Here is a 23610-nt window from a genome sequence, read left to right as displayed (position 1 = left end):
TCCACACGGCTGAAAACTCGGAAGCAGCCAAGTTGAAGTCAAAAGAAAGGAAGAAGTTGCCTGTAAGGTCTGGGAAAAAAAAAAAAAAAAAAAAAGATTATGAGCAATTACACATTTACAGTGCCAGTCAAAAAAGCTCATATATCTCATGCTGAAGTGGTCAGCATGAGAGTTGTGTCAGATGAGATAAGCAGAAAAAAAAAAATGTACGTTTCTAAAACTAAAAGCTTGGAGGGTACAATAAAATACTGCAGTTCCACCCTGGTTTTAATGAATGGATTTTCCCCTCTTGCACACTGACATACATTTGATATAGTTATTTATCCTATATATTTCTTGTGGCATATTTCCCAGGAGACCTTGTTTATCTCACTCATAAGTACATGATGGATGTATGGTGCTTTGGATAAATGGTATCACAATCAGATATTTTTATGGATATAGGCAAACTGGGTTATTAACAAAGGAAGGGCAGAGAGGAACCAGTACGCAAAAGAAAACAGCAAATGATTGATGACAATACACCTGAGGTTGCAAGGTGCAGACTCCAGATAACCAGCTAACAGCAGAGCAGATAAGGGCAGCGCTTGAGACAGAGCTGTTCTCTACCTCGGGGTCAATGTCACACCGACTATCCATGTGCCTGTGTCCCTCTGAGCCTGTGATTTTAGAGCAGGCAAAGATTCCTCAGCAGGAGAAGCTCAAAAATTATCCCCTTCATTTTTATGCAGTGTAATGCAGAGGCACAGGAAGATACAGAACATTTAATCGTACCCCCCAAAAAACTGAAACAAAAGAAATGCAAGATTTCTGGAGAGTTTGGGGAGGGACTGGCATCTCTTATGCTGTTCTATCATGCCCAACACAGCAGGACTCTTGGTGTTGCATTACAAATAAGTAAAAAATATATGTTTGTAATGGTAATAAGTAATGTCTCCATCTCTAGTTTTGTTGATTTACAGAAGCAGGGGGGGTGTTAAAATAGGATATGAAAGGAAGACAGATTTTCAGGCATAATTTGACCTGAAATCTGGCAGTTGTCTTGAGTGCTTACTGGGCTCTTCAGCTGCCCAGACAGAAGAACTAGGAGCTGGAAATGTGGGCACTGTCAACACCTCTGCACGGACTCACTGAGTTGCTTTCAACAAAATCTCTGTCTGGGAAAGAACTCAAGGAGGAACAACTACATCCATCTGATAGCAGGAGAAAGAGGAGCACGGTAATTTAGCAATACTATGACTAGCACAGGGTTTGCAAGTCCCCAGCCACAGCCTAGACCATGTTCAGCCTCACAGGTAAATGTGAAGTGTCTACATGAAATCAAAAGACGAAGAGCAAGTGAATCCAGGCTGGAAACCAGTCTGATTTACCCATTCCTGATGGAGATGTTAGGGGCTGCAAGAGTCAGGTTGGTTTTGTCCTGGGAAAGATGGCTGTGACAATTACAACTCACCTAAAATACCCTTTTGAGAGCCTCCTAAGCCATGTTGACCAGATCCAGCACACATCTCAGCAGCAATGTCTTCAAGCAAGGAGGTGAAGGAAATACAGCTTCTCCGTTGTTTACTGAGTTTCTTTTTTTCACAAGCAAACTGCTTGGAAGTTTGGGGAAGAATGGGGAAGCACATTGAGACAAGTGTCTTAACCAGAGAAACGGGCTAGAGCAGCACAACCAGTGCTGAACACACATGCAGCCTGCCTGCAGCCTTCCCAAATTTTCATACGTGCGTTATTAATCTCAGCTTACACAGAAAGTAGAACTTAGAAACACCAGTAAAAGATAGTACCAAAATTTAATGCATACCCAAATGAAACAATAAAAGCTTCAGCATAGTATTTTTTATTACCCTGCAGGTCATAATAAATCATTAGTTAGTTGAATCAAAGCACAAAATCACAAGGACAAGATAAAGTTATGTCCTTTATGAGAGGCTTCTAAGTCTATAGGCTCAATATTCAACCACTACAGAATTCATACTTCTGTTAGATGATCCTGCTGTTCTTGAAGATTATCAAATCTCTCTTCCTCACAAAAAAAAAATAAAATCCCAAATATCCAAACTCAGCACTGCCACCTCAAAAAATCTCACCTTTTCTGATCTGGGAACAACAGTCCAAATTCAGGTTGCTACATCTGCCTCTGCTTGCCGCAGCAGCAGATAGACACACTATGTGTCAGAGTGCTCACTCCAGCGTGATGATCAGGAAAGGTGGTCACATTTACAAAAACCAACTCGACTCATCTGAGAAAGTTCCTTAACCAGATTACATCGATGATCCTCAAGAAGGGCAGGCAACTGTACTGCAGTACATGTCCTCACAGGCACCCATGAACCTTGATCAGGGTCCTCTGCTGCAGAGCTTCTGCAGTGTCCCTTTAAAAACTTTGAAGAATATCATACTTCACATAAGCAGTGACTTCTTTGACCATGACCCGCAATGAATCTCGTGGCAAATTTCTACCACACAAAAGATATCACAGTTACACAGTGGATTAGGAAATGTTTTGGGTTGGCAGCTCAATTACGAAGCCCATAATGAGTACAGAGCACTCTTCTTTTACATATGCAATGTGCTCTTTCTTTCTTGAAAGCTGTCACAGAAATCTTGTCGATAAGTGTGGAGGCAGCATGAGGGCTACAACTAAATGCATGTTCCATTGTTCAGATGTCAGAGAGCCTGAGCTGTTCTTACAAGGATTACATTTAGACAACGTCAGTCTGAAAAGCGAGAAACTGGTGACACCAACCCACCATCACCATCATTGCTAAAAACCCCTGGACGAGTGTTTGACCTTGCAGATGCTAGAAGACTCACAACACTTATGAACAACTTTGCACCAGTGGAATTGTTTTCCTGAAGCAAAGTTATTGCTGGTTATTTTACAGCAAGCCTCACCAAATGTCTTTGCAAAAATCATTAGCCACCAACAAAGCCGTAGGAGGCAAGTCCCTGGAACAATCCAGGCTCAGGTCAGCCATGACCCTTTTGTTCGACCCAAATTGCAATGCACGGCTCCAGGGACAGTAACAAAGGGCAAACCACTCACTTTGCTTTGGCTCTTTTCATAGCAAATTCTTTGCATCTCAGATGTCCTAACCTGAGAGGACTAGCAATGCAGCTGCTGACATAAAGGCTTTCACTGGATCAGACTGATGAACCAGAGTCTGTCTGGGGCAGAGGCAACTACTAAGGGCAGAAGATCTCAGGGAATGTGCAAAGATGCTTGTTCCAAAAAGTTCCATTATTTATTCTGCCCATGACAGAAGAGTTGTCTGCTCCAGCAGAGGGTCCTGGCATCCTGGATTGACATCCCCTGGTCAGGGTGCAGCCTCTCCTGCAAGCGCAGCCATCACTCCTGCCTTCCAATATCTCCAAGCAGCAGAAGGAGCAGCAGCTGCTTTCCAGTTCCTCATCCCAGTAGCATCCCTCTGTCCTTCCCTCCCCTTCCCAAGGAACCAGAGCCCTGGTGTATCTGAGCATACCAGGGTGTATCCGATACTCTCAGTATCTGTTCTACTCCAGAAATGCACAGGAGAAAGCCCATCACTGTGGTAGAACTGCTATATAGTCTAATGATGCTTTGGTGTCACCAGACTGTTCTTCACAACTCAGTTTTCACCCCTTCAAGACGATTTCTAATATAACAGACAATTTAAGTTAAATAAAATAAATTGGGTAACTGGAGTAGCGAGGCACAGTGGCTTTACATGTCACATTAGATACTATTGTGCTCACTAAGATTTAGACTTTAACATGTTGTATTTGCTCCACGTGACACAGCTGTCTTCACAGAAGCTGCATATTAGCACACGTTCTGCTACATGTAAGCTCAAACAGACTTTTCTTATTTCAGAGGAACCTTCAAAAACAAGACAGTAAAACTTAAAATCATGCATCTACCAAATAAAGCAGGAGATAAAGCTTGTCTCAGTTAGCCTGTTGCAATAAAGACAGAGAAAAGTGAAAATATTAAGAACAGTAAGCACATTCAATCCCATGGGACAACTGCAAAGCATGTCCAAAGGTGTGACAACACACCCCCAGCTCTCAATGCCTTCTGAAATGTTTCCAACTTCAATGCACTTGGATGAGACCCATAAGCAGAGTGAAGCCAACTGAGCAAGCCAGGCAGGTAACATCTTCCCACTCAGTTTGCAAACTGCTCATCGGTTTTGTGTACGTGCTAATGATTCCCTCTAGCACATAACTGTCTCAGCATCTGGCCCCGAGCATGAGGAACCACCGTTTTGTGGGGGAGGGTTGTTGCACTGTCGTCTCCTTGTTCGTTGCCCTCCTGAACATGGAGACCAGTTGGCCCAGCAACCCCAGTTTCCATTAATAGCAGCATCTGGAAAAAAAACAACAAAGAAAGGACTGTCAGAATAAAGCAGCTCTTTTCATGGGAAAAGCTGTCGTATTCCATGCATCATATTTAAATACAAACAGCTCTGCCCCTGACCATACCACTAACAATATACTTAAGTCATTAACAATGAGTGATTGTTTTAAAGATGTTAATTCTCTGTTCAGCATTTCTGGTGTTTGTTCAAACTACACTTTATGCAGCAAGGACAAGGAAAAAAAAAATCAATTGGCTTTATATTTGCTTGTAGGACACTTCTCTCTCTGACTTGGTCCAAGCCTAGGTAAGAAAATCAGCAACTAAACTTACGTCAGCCACATTTTGAGGTGCTAGGGGAAATGTTAGCACATTCTTCTTTAATGAACAACAGCTTGAATATTCAGCTTTCTATCCATTGATTTTCCCATTACAGTGTTTCTTCTGGACCCTGAGCATGTGAGTGATGTAAATTCAAAATCCTGAGAATCATGGAGTTGAACACGGTGGCAATACATAAAAGGAGGAAAGGGGAGTGAGAAAGGAAGTTACATGTTGACAAGTGGATGGATGCGAGTCTTTGGGAGGGTCGGATGCAATTACACGTGTGGTAAGCGGAGTGGAACAAGGTGTAAGCGACTCCACAGTTTAAGGCTCCATGGACTTCCTTAGAAACACCTACAAAATTGACCCTCTGCTCGGTGAAATCTTGGCTTAAAATGTATTTCAGCTTGCCTTAGCTAGGACACAGTCATGCAGAATCAGAACTGGATAACAGACTGTAAACAAAGCGCAATGACAAATGCAGCGCATCGCATTGTGGGACAGTGCCAGAGCTCTGGGTGCCTGAGATCTGGTATTATTTAGCACCTAAATTAATAAGCTGGAAGAAGTAAACAAAATTATTAAATTCACAGATCACCCTAAACTAGAAGGAGTTAAGAACATCAGTCAGGAGACAGCAGTGACATAAAGTGACCGAGAAGCATTAGTAAATGCTTCAAAATAACATAATAAGATTTTAAGATTAAAATGCACGGTGGCATATCTGAAAGAAAACAGTTTGCAACATACTGGCTGTGTCAAAGGGAAAAACTTAGGAAACAGAGCTGTTGGAGGAGACCTGAGGCTTGTCATGGATTGTAAATCATGTAGGAGCTTGTATTTTGATATAATTGCAAGACGCATTTATCCAGCTTTGAACTGTAAATGTAAAGCTACCTCCTCGTGAGTGCAAAGAAATTTAGAAGAGGGCAGGCAAAGCTTATCTGTCACCTCTGCAGCACCCTAACCCTTCGTGCATTGGGCTGGGCAGAGCCGGGACAGCCAGAGCTGTGCATCCATCAGCTGCCATCCCGGACACTCCTGAATACAGATGGGGCTGTCTCCTGGGACTTGGGGTGCCTCTCACCTTTCCTCTCGCTGATCTCACAGGCAGTGCCACTGTAGCCCAGGGGACATAAGCATTCACACTCGGTTCCTGAAAGTAGGCAGAGATGGTGGGATTAGAGACTTCAAGTCACATTTTCCTGCAGACACCTATTTCTTTTCAGTGCTTCATCTCCCGTAAGGAAGGGACGGCGGGTGAAATGATATCGGAATTTTTCTCCGATGGTGAAAGTATGAAATAGCAATAAAGCAGGGCAGCTGTGACTCCCCTGCCACCCTTCTCGCCTCCCCGGCCATTTGTTCCTGCCACTGCACTGCGGCTCAACCTCAGCTACACCAGTGCAGTCATTCAGCAAACCCGGGTACCACCCAGTCCCCCTCTTCCTCTCTGAAAGAGTTATCTTTGGTGGAGCTGAGAGGGAGCAAACTGCAGCATCAGGGATGAGCACCTGGGACAGGAGCATCCCAGCTTGGCTTTGTGGCAGAGGAAAAGTCCACATAACCCTGCTCTGGCTGCCCAGGGCTGCGGTTGGAAGATGAACAGTAATTTAAAACCTCTTGTTGAGAGGATCCTAAATGAAACACTAACCTGACTCAGCTCCTAAAAAATTATTTAAACAAGGGTAATCATGAGACGAATCCTTTAAAGTGCTACAATTGACTAGCTGGTACCTGAAGTGATCATTTCTGCATTAGATACGTTTAAATGATAACAGTTCTCAACAGGACTTTGGCAGATGCAGATTGGAATTAGGCACTTGACAAAACGGTCCCTTTCTTAGAAGCTCTCATCACGTCATATACCTCTGTTTGGGCAGTGCAGTTTTCATTCAATTTGATTATTCTTCCCCTTCATTTTTAAATCACAGCCTGCTTACAAAGGAGGACAGCTTCTATTAGAAATGGGAGGAGGTGATGGTGATAACTGTGCTTGGCACTTAGATGATGCTTTTCATCTTCAAAACACTTTTACAAACACTAATTAATGCTGAGACAGTAGTCACTTCTCTAAGAGGATGGAAGAAATCTTAAAAGCAAAGGAGGAGACTGAAAGTTGTCAAGGTTTTTTTTTTTAAATGCATAATTTAGAAGAAACAAATTCCTCCACTAAACTGATACAGATGGTCACTCCCATTAAAAAGAAACATCCCTTGACTTAGTGCTGTCTTTACTTAGCAGTGGCATTGTCCAAACAGACCAACTTTTGAAAAAAAAATAATTACCTGAAAAAGAAATGCCAGGAGAAACTAAAGAGCAGATTACTCACAAGGTTCCTCACTCCCCACAAATTCCCAGCTCATTCTCTTAAGAGGGTAGAGAAGAGGTGCAAAAACCTTCTACCTTGCAGAAAGGGGATGCCATTGCCGTGGCACGGAGCACAGCGACAAGAACTGGTCTCCAGCTGAAACTCCTCAAGAGCCCGTCGCAGATTTTCTTTTATTGTGATTGCATTAGCGAAGTCAGATGGAGTCACCAGCTGATACAGCGGCTCTGCCTAAAGGGAGGGAAGAAACTGCATTCATTTCCAAGTTCAGGATGGTGTGAGCATCGCAGGGCTCGGTGGTGGCACAGCTGGAGAGGGAAATGAAGGCCATGTGCTACAGGGTCCAGGTTTCCCATCAGTATTTCCCTAAACCCACGAACAAGGCAGCAATGTCAGGAATTCTTACAGGGATTCTCCCCTTGGTTTACAACCCCAAAGCAGTTGCAGATGCATAACAAAATACAACAGCCATACCGTTAGTTGGCAAACGGGCACAGCGCCACAGAAGTTTCATTAAATCCTTTCTCATCCATTTTCCTGATATTGAAATTTTTAGAATATAGACTTGCTCAACCTTAGGTTTTCTGAGTGCTCTCTTATGCTGATTTAAAAAAAGTGCCCCAAAAAACCCACCCACAAAAAGCCAGAGGGACACGTCACAGGCACTCAAATTTGCACTTTCACCTTAACCACTTTTGTATTTTAAGGCTGATTTCTCTCTTTATGAAGCCAAGATAAGGCTTTCCACTGCCTTCAGAAGGGAGAGGACTGTGATCTTCATCTGCAGATGGGGCAGGTGGGAGAAGACAAGGGAGTGCACACCACAGTGAACGTGCAGTAGGGGCCAAGGGGACTTTACCCACTCATTTATTTTTTCCTGAGACCAAGGGAAAGTTAAAGTGTGGTCTCAACACCCACTAATGCCAGTGGGACAACACTGGCATGTGTCATCAGAGGATCCATCCCAAATTCCCATCCTTGCCATGGAGATGCCTGCCATATGCCATACAGGCCACAGCAATACAGTAAGCATGAAAGATCATCCTTTGGTATCAGAGGCTCAAGCTTCAAGACACAGAAGAATGTTTCAATAAAAAAATACTCATTTCCTGCTGCTGTACATCCACTCTTCATCAATTATCTGTGATCCATACTTTGCTTTTTGAATTCAGATCATACAAATGAGGAAACACACTAAAAGTGACCTGCCAAGTCCCTTCAGCAGATGATTTATGAACTGATTTGCTTTAGTTTTTCCCTAACTAAGCATTCTTGTGCTGACATTTAGTCACACTCTGCTGGTACTTTTGATCTTCAAGCCCCACAGGGATATCGGTATGGAAATGAAGGATTATAGATACCAAATCCAAATTACATCCATCTGGGGTTTTTCACTGGGCAGCCTGGTGACTGATGCCAGGCAAGACAAAGAACGCTGCAATTTCTTGTGGGAGAATTTTCTGTACGCGGGATCTAGCACAGAGGGGTTGTATTTCTGTTGTCTCCTGCCCAAAGACCTCCCAGTGCTTTTTTTTGGAAGGTGAATCCACAGTGCACCAGGGGTTTGGGAAAGCCACCTCCGCTGCAGCAAGCACCAGGCGGGCACTGGCTGTATTTTAAAATTACTAATTTTTGCGTTGCTTCTTATTTTTTTTAGAATTAAACTCCTTTTTTAGAAATGAAAAGTCAGATTTTACAATGAGAATGGAACACCTTTTACAAATATTTTTGCCTTAAATTTTGCAATGAAAACCAATTAAGCAATGAAAAAATCAACTTCCACCACCACCAGACCAAACTCCTGTTGAAAAGGATGTTCTTTTGCACCTCTGTACTGTTCACTCAGAGTGAACTTATTTTGACATTAAAAATGATGAGGCAGAACTGCTATATACTTCTGCTTGGTTTTTACTTCTACAGTGTCTTGCATTACTAAAACTCTTCAGGATCAAAGAACCCTGATGCTTTAAAACTTCACTTGTATTTTTAAGGTTTAGCTAAGCTGCACAAACATCCAGGCATGTACGGTGAACTACTTGACCTTCTGAACCAGAGAGAGTTGTTGCTAAATAGTCACTGGTGCTCACAGAAGACAGGAGAAATTTCAAGGAAAAAAAAAAGTCCTTATAAAATATATGCTGCCAGATAGATTTTTGGTAAGTGATCCATCAGTAAAAAAGAAGGTGAATCGTCTGGTTTGCTTGGCAGGCAGCAAGTGATCACATCCACGCAGCCCAGTTAGAAGGGTTAAAGCTGTTGACATCATGTACTTCCAACCACACTCTTATAATGCACCACACCTTTGATTTTCTGAATATCCAGTCTTAGAGAAACTATGCTGCACAATCCGGGTCTACTATTTGCCCTAGAAATTTCACTGCCTTTTTTTTTTTTTTTTTTCAAATCCTGTTTATTTAAACACAGAGTTCTCCAAGGCACCCAGCTAAGTGAGGCTGAATGAAGTGATGGATACAGTACCTTTAGCTTTATGATTTCAGGGTTGTACTGTACAGCATCTCCCCACTCCTGCATGAGGGCAGCTGTCGGCAGGTCCTTGTAAGCCAGCGTTGTGATGTGTTCGCTTGCTCCGCCACGAACAAGGACGATGAAATCTTCCACATACTTTTTTGTGGAGGTGCTGTCTGCAAAAATACATTCAGAAAGTGGCCAACTCTGCTCGGGTATGTCTTTGTGGGTGGCAGCTGAGTTATCAGCTAACAGCAAAACATCCCTGTACGTGACCCATTCCACTGAGAGGACAAAGGAAAAGGCCACAAGTGTTTCACACCTGCAGCCTGGTTGCCTATGCTGCGTGTCTTGTGCCTCTCCTGCTCCTTTGCAGCAATGCCCCCTTCTCCTGCACCCTAAATCTCTTCCTCTTTCACCCCCTAAATTTCTTCCCTATGGCTGTAAGCTTGCAGGTCCTTCCACAGCCCAATGTTCCTCACCACCATGAACACTGCCAGTTCTCCTCCACGTATCTTCAGGTGCACCCTTCTCCCACTGCAATCAGCTTCCCATACGTCCCCTGAGGCTCCCACACCACCAGTACCTCCCTGCTTTTCCCATTTGGGCTTTTTTGGGTGCAGAAAGCAGCATGCTGGGCTGCTCTGCTGAGAGGTGGGTGGACTGGTAACACAACACCAGCCAGGTGGGTAATGGTTGATCTGTCCCTGCTTTTCCCTGGGACACTGAGCAGATATTTCTTCTCTACCTGGCAAAGAAAATCTTGCAAGAAAACAAGCTTTGAGACATCTACACATCTGTTAAGCTCGGCTGGGGTTAGCCAGCAGACTCAAAAGCAGCTGTGAGGGAATGGAGAAATATTTCAGGCAGCCAAGATCACAAAATCTTCTTTTCACTATGACAAAGGCTAGAAATTAAATGGCAGAAGTGTTTCATGCTTACCTCCAATCTCTTTTAAAAGGGATTTACAGCCAGCTTCAGTTATTCCAAGCTTCACATAGACACCAAAAATACTTGCACCAATGTTAAAGCCATGCTGTGCACATTTCTGGACATCGCTCAGAGAATAACCTGAAATACACACCAAAATTTTGCAGTGTTTTAATACAATTGTTTGATGTTTTATGTCCATATACACAGAAAATGGGAGTTGATAAATATTTTTTCTTGGGGAAAAAAGATGAGATTTTTTCTATCTTTTTTCATATATTTAACAGATCTATAGGGAATGAAATTACATCTCTGCCTTTTACACAACTCTGAAACCAAGTGCAAATGCAAGGTAAATGCTGGAAGAGGAGGCTTTTAGTTACCAATTCAGCTGTACTGGGTTATGCAGACCCGTAATGGGTGGGAGCCTGGCCTGTGACTTAAATGCCAAGCATCTTTGACAAAGGACTACCCACCACCCATCCCCACTGTCAGGAGCCAGGCTTTCCAAGAGTAACAGATGACGCAGCTTTTGCTCCTTTGCTAGCTCACATCTCCAATTCTTTGCTTTCAGAAGAGCCTCAGTTGTTTTATGGAAGTTTTTCCATGAAACTCTGCTATAATTTTTTTCCTGGCATAAAAGAATTTGTCCTTAAAATCCGCAAATCCTTCATGTTCTTCCCCAAAGTCCTTCTCCAAACTCCCTGCTGTCCTGACACTCAAGAATATTTAAGCAGTTATCATGGTGAAACACCAGATATGACACTCAAGTATTGCTTCTCTTTCACTGCTTTTCTGTTGTAATCCCCCATGTTTCCCTCATTTTTTTACTTCTTTAGTTAAACTCCTGTCTTGATGATACAAATGTTTACATGAGCTCCTAATGCAAGTATCATTGTATGGCTGTCCTGTTCTTAGACATTTGATATTGGCCAGTTTCTAGATCAGAAAAGTGGATGCACTGGGTTTTGGGTTGATGCAGGATGGCCCCTATTAATGTTCATAGTCCATATGCACCTGAAGGCAGGAACCACGAGTTTAAGATATCCTTGTACAGCACAATCCAGACCTCTCTCCTTCCATTTTTCCCACAGAAAGCATCAAATCATAAACCACAGATCTGGCATATTGGATTATATGTGAGCACAGTGCGAGTACCAACCATGTAACACGGCGTGTGATACCAGATCTTGCAAAAGAAGACTTGATTTCCAGCACAGACAGTACAAACATAATGATGGATTTGAAGGGGAAAACCTGAATTCTCAGACTGGACCTAAAAAACCCCAGTGAGAACTTACAGCCCAGCTCAGCACTGGGGATAGTGTGAAAATGTTGATACTACTGCAGGATCCTGATCTAGGTCAGCAGATGCTGACAGGCAGCATTTTGATGCAAACAATAACACACAATAGTTCAAACAGACGTGGCTTGTGATGGGCCCACACCAACAGCTGAGAAATTGGGCAGTGCTAATGTTTTGAATATCTGATATCTGAATCTAAATTCTGTCCCTCGGAGCTGTATCTGACTACAGGATAAGCAACTTCCTAGACAGCAGAAGAGCAAACAGACTGAGCATCACACACAGCAGAGTCCACTAAATGCTTTCGCAAATAGACAGCGAAGGCAGTTACTCACTCCCATGCCAATGAATAAATAAGAGAGTGCAGCTATTGATTAATGTCACACGGCTTGCTCTATCCTACACAACAATCATCATTTCTCACAAAAAAGGAAGCCAGAGCCAAAGAGCAAGAGCAATGTCAGGCACAAGAGTCACCCAGCAAATTATTTACTGTTTCCTACATGCTGGAAAAGCTCTCGAGGCTAAAGGTGTTTCAAAACTGTCATTTGAAAGGCATTGGAAAAAGAACTTAGGTGAAGGTTTTCAAAGCTAACAAAAGCGTTAAGCTACACGATTCTCATTCATCTCAACATCTTGTCAGCCTCCAAAATGTGTCATCTAAAATACTTGCTACAGGGCCCTTTTCTGTGAACTGGCAGCACCCACAGCTTGAGAGCTAAATGAAGCCCGTGATGCTGAGCACGCTTTGAAAACGGCCTCTTTCTTCACTGCCATAAAGCACTTCTACTCCTCTATTTTCTGCAAACTTCCTTTGAGACCTTCTTCCACCATCTCTCTTTTCTGACCTCAGACCTGAACCATCACTGAATGCCTGCAGAGGGGTTTTCCCACCAAAACGCTGGCCCCAAAGCTTTTTCACAACCATCAGATGCACGTACCTGCCTTTTGAAGCTCATCACTGTTCAGGACTAAAGTATATTCATAGATGCCACCGACGGTAGCCTCTGTGATGTAATGAGTCCCATAGTCTCTGTAGAGCTCTCGGTACTCTCCGTAGCTGTACTCTGATGGGAGCTGGTGGAGCCTCTGCAGGAACTCATAATGCAGCATCAGGGCTCGGGGCTTCAGCTTATAAATGGCAACAGCCAACTCAGAACGGGCATGAATGAATTTGCTGGACTACACGAAATGGAGAAACACAAGAGAATCCAGAAGCAGTGAGGGATGTCATTCTTGTGACAACGTGTAGCTATTTGCTATTAAACAATCAGCACTGGTCAGGATTTATCAATTTAACAGCTTGCAACTGGAAATCTCTTAATTTAGCAAACCCAAAACTTTTAGAAGTTTCTGAAAATCAGGATTCTGACTGGTATTAGAGAGGGAGGAATGTAAAGGGAGGTTAGGTGATGGCTCAGCTGTGGCTGGGACACAGGGAAAGGCAGGCTCCAGGCTCTGCTCTGCCAGACCCAGGATGCCAGGACACAAGCAACATCCCACGAGACTACTCTACCCCTAATAATGTTGACAAGTCTTTGTCTCTCACAAGCTCTCTCCTGAAAAATCATCATCTGAAATCATGATGATTTACATGTGCAATTTTCTGGCTGATCCAAGTTAATATTTATATTCCACAGAACATGTCATTAATAAAACTCAAAGAAAAGAAGAAAACACAAACATGTATTTATGTGTCTCTGTATAGGTATGTGTACATGGATAAATACTGTATCTCTCCTTTCTGGCATAAAAGTCAGGAACAGAAGAGATCTTTTGTCATCTTCAAAAAGAAGATGACAAAAATTTAGTGGCCAGTTATTTGGGCTAGCAGGACAAGCACATCGGGGCGGTGGGGAGGGCGTTCAATATAGAACTCTGTTGCTTAAATAATAAAATCAAGACTCAGTACTGGGTTCCTTTATGGATATCTACTGCAAATGCTTCCCATCTACCTCTGATCTTGTCATAGGAAATGCCTCTTTGCAGGAAGCAAATGCAAGTTTAATAGCAGCAAGGAATAATCTGCCATTCCTGAATGCACTTTACACTGAGGGCAGAGACATAGATCAGTGATACTATTAATCCACTGACAAGAGCTAGGTTTGTTTACAGCAATAACAGATGAAAAAAAGAAATCAAATGATGGTGCACACTACCTCAGACTGAATCTCATAAAGCAGTCCTAGGAGTTATAGATTAAAGCATCTCCAGCCAGCTCAAAGTGTGCATCAGATCACAGCTGTGACCAAATCTCCACAGATGAGGCTGGAAGTGATTGTGCCATCCATATTTTCTGTTGTGCGTGTCCCGAGCTAGTGAATGATGTAGTTGGCAGATAGATCACACCAGCCGAAGTAAAACGGCATGTGTTAGTCTATAATTAAACTCATGGAAGGCCTGCTAGCAGTTTTCGTTCTACGTTACTGTCAAGGCTGCCCTAGAGTTGAACAGTTTGGCTTCACCGTTTGCACTATCATTTACCGAAGTGACAGCTCCTGCCTTGTCGAACCCACCTAGAAGAGGGATGACCCTTCGTGCGTGAGATGATGTCCTGCAGGGATCACACAAACAATAGCCATCCACACCACAGACTGGTTTCTGGACTGCGTGTACAGCTGCAGAAATTCCTGGAACTGCCAAAAATCCTATTTGCCCTTCTTTCACCCCCAATTCCTCTGTTAGTCACTGTAACTCACCCGCAGGACACAGGAAACCCCAATTCAGCCTGTTCAGATGGCTTGGAGGAGCTGCTGTGTTGGTTGCACCCACTCACCTCCCACCTGCCAGACTGCTTTGGCATCGAAGTTTTGGTATGAACTTTTTGAGGGCTGGCAGGGCAAGGTGCACAGCATTCCATGGCTGGGGTGCCACACAGAGACCCCGCTAGGAGTGTCATGTGTACATCTCCCACTAGCCAGATCACTGTATGGAGGGTAGGCCATTTGAACCGGCTTCTTATTTACGTTTTCTTTAATATTACTTCACTACAAACATCCAAATGTGGATGCCCAGCAGGTCACTGGACAGACAGCACTCAACTGTGGCTGAGTTTAGAGGTTAGGCAGTCCGGTTCCTGGCCTACAGAATGGAATGAATGGAAAAGCTCCTGGGTGCTGTAAACACAAACGAAGGCATCGTGGCCTTAGTAAACACTTGATTAATGCAAACTGCAAAACCCAATCAAGAGGATAGATCTCATTTATCCTGGCCATGGCTGCTGACCTGATGAGGAGGATCAAACCGATATACACACACACACAGAGATAAGGTGTTAGCAGAGAATTAAGTGGAGCAGTGCTTACCGTTGAAGAAAACCTTTTCATCCTTTGAAAGAACTTCTTGAACCTGTTGTCGTTTGAATTGTAACCAAGTTCAAACAGTCCTGGTATTTTTATACCAAAGCTGAAGCTAGACTGTGAAGCTTTTGCCTTCAGGACACTGCTTTCATAATTTGAGTAGGAGTCATATTCAGTCATTGTAAATTCATATTTGCCTTTGGTCTAAACAGAAAGTAAAAACAACACGTTTAATTTCCTGCACTGCAGCTGCATACCTGAAGCATGGGCAAGGAATACAGACACAAATATACTTGTGAATTAATGCTTGCACTTTGAAGTTGAAAAGCCTTGTATAATTGCAAAGCACTATTATTATTAACACTGGTACTTCAAGAATACTTGATTTAAAGCAGCAGAAAAGCTACTATCTCCTCCATACTGCAAGGACCTCAGGCTTTTACTTAATATGTCAATCGAACGCAAACAAGGTGAAATCTTTAGCGCAGGCATCAATTAAAGTATGAATTCTAACAGGAAAAGGCTTCCTAGTGGGCAACACTCAAAAATATCAGGCCATGTCATCAAGAGCACTAAGGTCAAATACATATTTGAAATACAGCTTTGATACACCACAGAAATAAGCTTTCACACAAAGCACATGGTGTGCTGCTAGGCTGTTGCACAAGGACAGCTCTCCCAGCCTGGCTCTCAAGGCACTCTATAATTTTGTCTAAAATTAACCTCCCTGTGCCCACTGTGTGGCTTTCGGGCCCTCCTGGACAGATGGCAATGGGGAGATTAGGCTCAGTTTTTGCAATGACAAGGTCCAAAGGAACACTGTCATCTATTCCAGTGCACACGGGTATCGTAAGAGGATGTGTCCAACTTCACAGAGTGCATGGGGTGTGATGATGTTCTAGAAATAAATTCAGTCTCATCCCATTTGGCCTCACGAATTTTGTGATTTTTTTAATAAAATGATGTAGTAATGAAGCTTTACCAGCGTTGTGCACTAAATTTATTGGAATATATGTATGCATGCTTACCTGCAGACAAATCCGACACATACCTCTGGTGTATAGCTTTCTACATTATATGGCTTTCTGAATCTCGTGTCCACGATATAATGGGGAGAACATCCCCCACCATAGTACCTGTGGTCAAGAACTAATCCTTCCAAGTTGTTTGTGAAGATATTTAACCTGTACATGAAGCATAACAGCAAAATGTTATTGTCGATTTAGAGGTAAAACATCAAATGCCTTGGCTGAGAAAGGCAAGATTGTTTTGTTTGGCTGAGGGCTCTTTGTTTCATACTTCTTTATTTTGAAATCCCAAAAGAAAGTTTTGCCTCTTTCACTGTCCAACCAAGCCAGTTGCTCCAGTGAAACCTAACTGACTACAAGAAAGCAAAAAACAAGAGTCAAATTTTGACATTTTGATGAATATGAAGGGCAAATTTCACCACCTAGCTATGAATGACACCACAGCATTACTGCCACCAGCACTGGGAACTTTTATAGCCTTTACTGGAACAATCTGGGAACAAACTGCACCAGCCAAACCCTCACCCCATCAGGTTTCCCACCCTGACCATCCCCAATGCCTTCAGTAGTGAAGCAGCAACCAGCAAGATCTTCAAAGACGGGTTTGCCAACCCGTGTCATCAGTCCAGATTAATTTTTAATTCACATTTCTTCGTTCTGGTTTATCAGTCATAATCTTTGCCAGGTTAATCAAGGATCAACCAGAGGTCAGTAGATGAGAGTAAAAACTGTCAGAGAACAAGAATAAAGGTACTCAAGCAATTGTTCAACTAATCTGTGAAATGACTGGGAAGTTTTCTTTTGATTTTAGTGGATGGTGGATAGTAATCTTAACCTGTCTGCTCTGAGAATGGATGTAGCACTGCAAGCCTTCTAGATGAGGTGATTAAACCCCATCATTTGCTTCCCTATTGTTGCTGGTGGGCTCTGCTGCAGTAAAATCCCTTCTGTTACTCACTGTCAGGACACCCTCACATCACCCTCGTGGCACACAGCTGAGGACATGGCACTCATCTCCACAAACTCATACAGTTACAAGAGTCATTAGATGCAACTTCACCAAAAAAAAAAAGATAACTTGCTAATAGTCCACGTTGTGTCCCTATTAGTGTTTCAGGTCTATTTTAGATCTGCCTCTCTTTATTTTGGGAAGAGGGACTTGCATGATAATGACTCTGAAGCTGTAAAATATTAACTCTAATTTTAGAACAATCTGAAAAGAAGGGAAGTCCACTAAAAGCAAATTACTGAGCAACCATAGCTTCAAAGAGATGAGAAGCATGTTCCTATAATTGTCCAACATTATTTTTAATTTCAATTAAACTCAGAAGTACAAAGCATTAGCAATGACATATGCAGCAGCCATATCTCCAGAGGATAAGGAGGAAATTATAATTTTTTCTTGCAATATGATTTTTTTCCTTTTTTTTTTTAATGTAAAAAGCATTTTTTTCCTTCAGAATGAGAAAAAACTCTTTTCACATAATCTGATCTTACAGAAAGTTGCTACAGTCTTAGCCTGTAAAAGCTGGATCAATTCAGACTTGGATTTTAATCCCCCAAAAGTTGGAGTTTGCTATCATGTGGATTAATTCTACCCCACTCATTCAAAGGACACAAATTCCACCATCTCTCACCGTCACGGAAGAAATCCAAGAAAATTTGACCCCATCCACCCCAAACCAATACACTGTGCAAAAATACAAATTCATAGTCAGGTTCAGATTTTAGGCAACCCATGCTACTGATTTAAGTCACTCTACTAAGAATGATACAACATTATCCTCAGATTTTAAGAAACCTTCCTTTTATTTCAAAAGCACAGTCTGAAGTAGTCTCCCAGTTCCTAAAGGCTAGGACATTCCTGCTCCCCACAGACTGAATTAGATCAAAAATCTAACTTTACTTATATCTATGCAAAATAACTGGATTATCAAAACTCCCCCTCTGATCAATTTAAGTAGCTGTAGACATTGGAGAAATGTTTGGTGCTGACACTTCCCTCTTCACTCACCAAGTTTTGGCAAATCAACGAGCACACACAGACTCTTGCAGGACATATTCCAAGCTGAGCTGATGATCTTCACAGGGTGCACAAGGGACTTTTACTCACCTCATCTCTCCCCAAAGACTCAGGGTGTCAATAAGGATTTTCCCATCGGGCTTTGGATCAGGACCCCAGAGGCTGTCAGATCCCAACTAACTGCTGGATAAAATAATTCTTATCCTTAAGTAAGAAAACATCTCATGAAGGTCACCAACTTACCCTTTTGCCAGATTCTCTATTCCCCAGTATTGCTCCATCTTCTGTTCACATTTTTTAAACACTTTTTTGCAGTTTTTTTCATCTGACTGGTCCCCACAGTCATCATCCCCATTACAAAGCAGTCTCCGTGTAATGCATCTCCCTAGGATGCAAGATGTAAATTACTCATAAAATAATGTTATCACACTCCCTGACTCAGAGTCTAAAAACAAAAGACTCCTCTAATGTATGGTTCAAATCGAGCTGGAAAATATTTCTTCTCTATCTGCACAGATCACCAAACTCCATCTGTTCAGTTTTGCTCAAAGCTTTCATAATCTTAAAATTCCTCATTCAACCTAGAAAACCCCACCCTAATTACAAGTATAAGACAGAGTATTTTGTTGCTCTTGCTAAAATTTTTTAGTTTTAAGAAAAACATGCTGGAGCCTGTTCCACAGACCTTGTATACGGTAATATTTTTAAGCCCCTTTCCGTGTCCATAATTACCGAGTAGTTTTTCAGTCTCACCAAAACACTAGCCCGGGGGACAGAGATCAGAGTCGCTTTTCTTTGCCCCATCTCCTGTGCTGAGGTCCCCTCTGCCCTGGCATCCTGCTCCCTGCACACTTTCCTCTCTGCTGCCAGGGTGCAGATGCAAAGCAGATGCTGATCAAATTTTGGATACAGCTAAGTGCTGCCTTGCTTCCCCACAGTGTCCTGACTAATTAGTCATTGATAGGGAAGGATGGAAATGCCATGGGGACCACCATAACCTGCTCTGCTCTTGGGCTGTGCCAAGGATGCCCAGGGCATGTTCTCCTGTTGTTGTCAGATCTACTTGTGCTACAGATTTTACTGATATAACTGGGTTTGAATTTCCTATGTGGAGATTTTGAAGACATGCTTTGGACTGACAGATGTTGGCTAACAGACTCACTCGAAATCACGGATGCAAACACAAGCATGGATGGACCCGGGTCAACTCCTGACATCTCTTCAGCCCAGCAAACTCTCGTAGAAGCAGAAATCTCAGCATAGTGGTGTCAGAGATGCCACCTGAGCACCACCACTTCTCATTCCATAAGTCCTTACCTGTAACTGCACACACAAAACCTTCACATCTAACTTTATTCCTGCAAGGATTATTTGTAACACAGTCTTCAGTTTCTTTGTCAGCATAATCACAGGCATCTCCATGGAACTGAGAAGGTTGTTCCAGGCGGGCAAATCTGTACTGTGATGAAATAAAAAATATTGACTCAACTGTACAGAAATTATGAATTTTATGATTCCCTAGCTAAAAAACAAACTTTGTGTTGGGGTGATCTGATCTAAGAGTACTGTCATTTTAAAAAGTGTCAGCAAAGAAGTGTGATGCTGGTAACGTGCCTCATTTCAAAGGTTTCCGATCTGTGACAGTTTTTAATTTTGCTAAGGGAGGATTGTGGATTGGAAGGCATGAAGGAAAGTTTGCTTTTCTTTGACAGTTCATTTAAATGAGCCTGACAGGGTAGTGCAGGCATTTGCAAGAGTAAGGAAGGATTCAGTTACATCTCCTCTCTTTCAATTAGCGCTGGTAACAACATCCCTTGTTATTTTCTGTCAGTGTATTTACTTGGCCCTCTGTATCATTAGGGATTTTTTTCCGCCCACAACACTGCTGTGAAGCAGTCAATTACTCCGTCCAATATGTTAGCCCTCCTTTTTTTCCCGGCTTTTAAGATTAACTCTTTGATACGAAGCTTCACTGTTCCCAACTCCCAACACTGGTTATTCCCGCTTAAGCCTGGGAATGGCTTCTCCAACTCATTAGCAGAGGTCCCCCTAGCAGCAGGGATTTTGCTCTTCACACTATTGGCATCATTACTTTCATTTCATGGGGCTTCTCAGGTAGAAAATGCTTGTTGGCAGACAAGAAAAAGCATCTTAATCCTGAGAGGGACCGAGTGTCTCCAGATCCCACAGGGGACCATTAGTGGGGATGGTGCCTTGTACCAACACTGGCAGAAGAGGACTGTTGGAGAGAGAGTCCCTGCAAAGCCTGGGCTTCCTGCTTGTGTTTTTACCAAGCCTGGGCCTCCACCTTCTCAGGACAGTGAGGCAGCCTGGAAAGTACTGGAGTTACTGGGGGTAGTGAGCTGAAGAGCTAAAAAGCTACTTGGCAGCAAAAGCCCACAGTCTCATCTGTAGAGCACTTTCCTCGGCAGCTCTCTGCCGTTTGCCCAACCCCATGGAAAAAAAGGCAAGGCTCGAAGGAGGTCCTGCCTCGCAGGCTTTGTGCCTAGACCACAAACGCTCACCCTTTTCTTTTGGCAGGGATCGCACTTGCTCCACGAGGACCAGGCGGAGAGCGTGCAGTCCCGGGGCTGCGGCAGGTTGCTCACGGACCGGGCATGCCTGCTGTTGGCCACGCTCTCGTTGGTGCTGATGAGGTTAAGGGACTCCTTTTCACCACTGCATTCAACAACATGAGAGCTTCAAGGGTGTGAAAATGTGAGGACAGAACAATTTGGCCTATACCTGTGCAAAACTACGTGCCAAAGAGAACTAACACTTGCTAGACTTCATCCGATCTTCCATACCACCTCTAGATTTCAGTACTCGTTTCATACCAGAATTGATTCTGTATGAAACCTGATCTATTCGTCAGTGCCCAAGACCAGACCCAGTCCCCCACACCACCACCATGAGAGTAAGTCTGCAGAGCACTCAGGAGGGCTGACTACAGGACACACATCTGATCTAGCCAGCGTGGGAAACCCAACCCACGTCCCACCAACCTGGGCTTCATCTCAAGCTCTGCAGGCTTGACCAAATAACCTGGCCAAGTGGCCAGCAGTAAAATCTGCACCATCAGTTGCTGCCCTTGTCTGATTGCTCCTTGTTGCTTGCTGTATGGGCCATACTTTGGTACCTCGCTGCCATACACAGTGACCAGCTCCAAGGTTGGACACCTCCATGACAGACACCAGTTGCAATGCTAAGGGCTGGCATGCACTCAGCAGTTTTGAAAACCAGGCTTAAGTGCTTCCCTTTGCTGAGCAACGTATTTTTTCTCAAGCTGGCCAAAGCCATTAGTCTTAGACTCTATTCTCTGTTCACAATAGTCATTAACCCATTAAGCCCGTTCATCCCGGTAATAAACCTGAACCTCAAGTGAGTCTTTACTCTTCACCCCAGCCCCTCTCTCACCCCCTCATGTGACATCTGTCTCCAAGGTTTCCACGATGCCACAGCTAAAATGCTGCCTACTCTTTTGGCAGATTCAGTATTTCTGATTAAATCCTCATCCCAGAAAATGCTTCGTTGTAGCACCTAACCTAAGTGGGAAACTTTAGTAAAATGTTGACAATTAGTTTCTTTTCATACCCACTTCGACAAGTAAACTACCACAATAATGTTCCCAGTTCTTCCACCAAGACATGAAATAGCATCAGCTGAAGCTTTACTTATGATTTAGTGCTTGGCAATGGGATCCCATTACTGCATATTAAAAATCACATGGAATAAAGGAATTACAAAAACTCATCAGCTCACTGAGGCATGAAATCAGAGCTCAAAGTTGAGAGAACAGTGGAGAAATATAGTTAGATTGGAAAGATTACAGTCATGTTGACCGCAGTCTCCTGAAAGAGCAAAATCTATTAAGCCGGCAGAGAAAGAAACAACTATCAGACAGATTTTTGCCATTTAGGTATGGGAAGAACACAAACCCCTGTCTCTCCAGCAGTTGGGTAGCTAGCACAGGAGGAGGCTGCACGCTGCAAACAGAATTCCACATTACAACACGACCGTGGCAATTTGCCATCTCAGATTTATCAAACAGGATTACCTTTCTAAAGGCAGACACATTGCACTACATTAACTTCAAAACAATGTTTTTTACTATTCATTAGAAATACTGAAATCGTTCAAGACAGCTATTATGTGCCATACAACGTGAAAGCGTAGAGTCTGCACTGATTTTCACTCTTTATCATATCACCCCATGGACATGGTTTCAGAACCATTCACTTACCCAAAGCAACGACCATTTAGGATGCTGAATACAGCATAAAGCAGCAACAGTTTGACGGGGCACGGAGCAAATGCCGTGTGTGCTGTGCTCATCCCTCCAAGGTACCATCGGCGATTCGAAACCACCACTGCTCCCATTCCGTCTGCTGCCAGGGCTTGCAAATGGTTCAAGTAGAAAAAGATAAATTACCGGGTCGTTCTTCCACACAGTAAACAGCAGATGACCCACCACCTGGCAGATTCACAAAGTAAACATTGCAATTGTTAGTACACGGCTTTCTGGAGGCAAGTGGGAAGGAAGCAAAGATCTGTCTAGAAGCAATTTACACTTTCATTTGTAATGCTCCTTTCAAGGGATGGGGAAAATGAATATTTCAACAACTGAAACATACGCCAGTCTTGGCGAGAAGCTGTAAGTAAAGTTGGCTTTCTAGGAATAGAGTGCAAAATCATTTATTTATTTTTGCTTTTCATGTCTATATTCCTAAGGAAAGCCAGGCACAGGGCATCAGCAGTCATCCTCATGGCTCAGGGAGAGCCTTCATCCCCAAGAGTGCCCTTTGTTGTCTCTCCCCGGGGCTTGGGCTCAGGCTCGTGCTGCAGGGCAAGGCAAGCACCCCAGACTTGCCTGGGCCCTTCCATCGAGATTCTCTGCTCCACGTACCCAAAGTCTTGAGCCCATGGAAGCAAGACCTGTCAGGCTATCAAATGAAATGCCTTGGTGTTTTCTAGCTACTATGCTGAGTCATTCTCTCTCTTAAATGGTCCTAACCAGGGCAGAGAACTTACCAAGGGCTGATTCCCATCAGTTCCACTGGGCTTTCAAAGGCAGACCAGGATCTTCAAAACCTTGCAGAATCTTTCTTCGGTTGCCTGTTGAGGCCTGCTGAAGTGACTTCAGGTATGGCTTTTCTATTCCTGAGACACAACAATCTTTCCCCTTGTTCTCCTAATTAGTTTTAACCTACAATGAGAGTCTTAGAGGAGAAAAGTTCTCTGAATCTGTGTTTCCCTGTACAAAATGATGAATATCATTGTGTTTTCCCAGCCTTCCTCTTGTTGGACAAGGAAGGATTCTTTGAAGAGCTGCAGTTTCACTCTGTGTGCAACTCTGGCTTTTAGCAGCACAGCATGGTCTCTCTGGGTTAAGTCTCTGAGTGCTTCAACGACACAAAGAATAAATACATTTTAATTTGCTCATTATGGGAATAATGGATGCTGTATATAAAATTAATCATATTCACTAATACAAAACAAACCTGACAACCTCAGCATCATTACCTGGCCAAGTGCTACACCTCTTTATGTGTCATAGTTACCT

At 43.2% G+C, this 23610-nt stretch overlaps 1 protein-coding gene across 1 annotated transcript; it reads right to left on the bottom strand.

The window, feature by feature from the left end:
- Positions 1-1774: 1774 nt before the first annotated feature.
- C8B (complement C8 beta chain) lies at positions 1775-22519 on the bottom strand. Its single transcript, XM_074908071.1, has 12 exons — positions 22291-22519; positions 20573-20726; positions 19365-19506; positions 18291-18432; positions 16048-16180; positions 15003-15200; positions 12639-12879; positions 10404-10532; positions 9474-9637; positions 7073-7226; positions 5754-5822; positions 1775-4351 (listed from the first exon to the last, which is right to left on the bottom strand). Exons 1-12 carry the CDS (start codon positions 22425-22427, stop codon positions 4200-4202), a joined length of 1815 nt encoding a protein of 604 aa, XP_074764172.1. The 5' UTR covers positions 22428-22519; the 3' UTR covers positions 1775-4199.
- Between the last annotated feature and the right edge of the window lie 1091 nt (positions 22520-23610).

The sequence above is a fragment of the Athene noctua genome, chromosome 5, assembly GCF_965140245.1.
Source record: "Athene noctua chromosome 5, bAthNoc1.hap1.1, whole genome shotgun sequence".
Lineage (NCBI taxonomy): Eukaryota > Metazoa > Chordata > Aves > Strigiformes > Strigidae > Athene > Athene noctua.
This window is presented reverse-complemented; position numbering and strand designations above follow the sequence as displayed.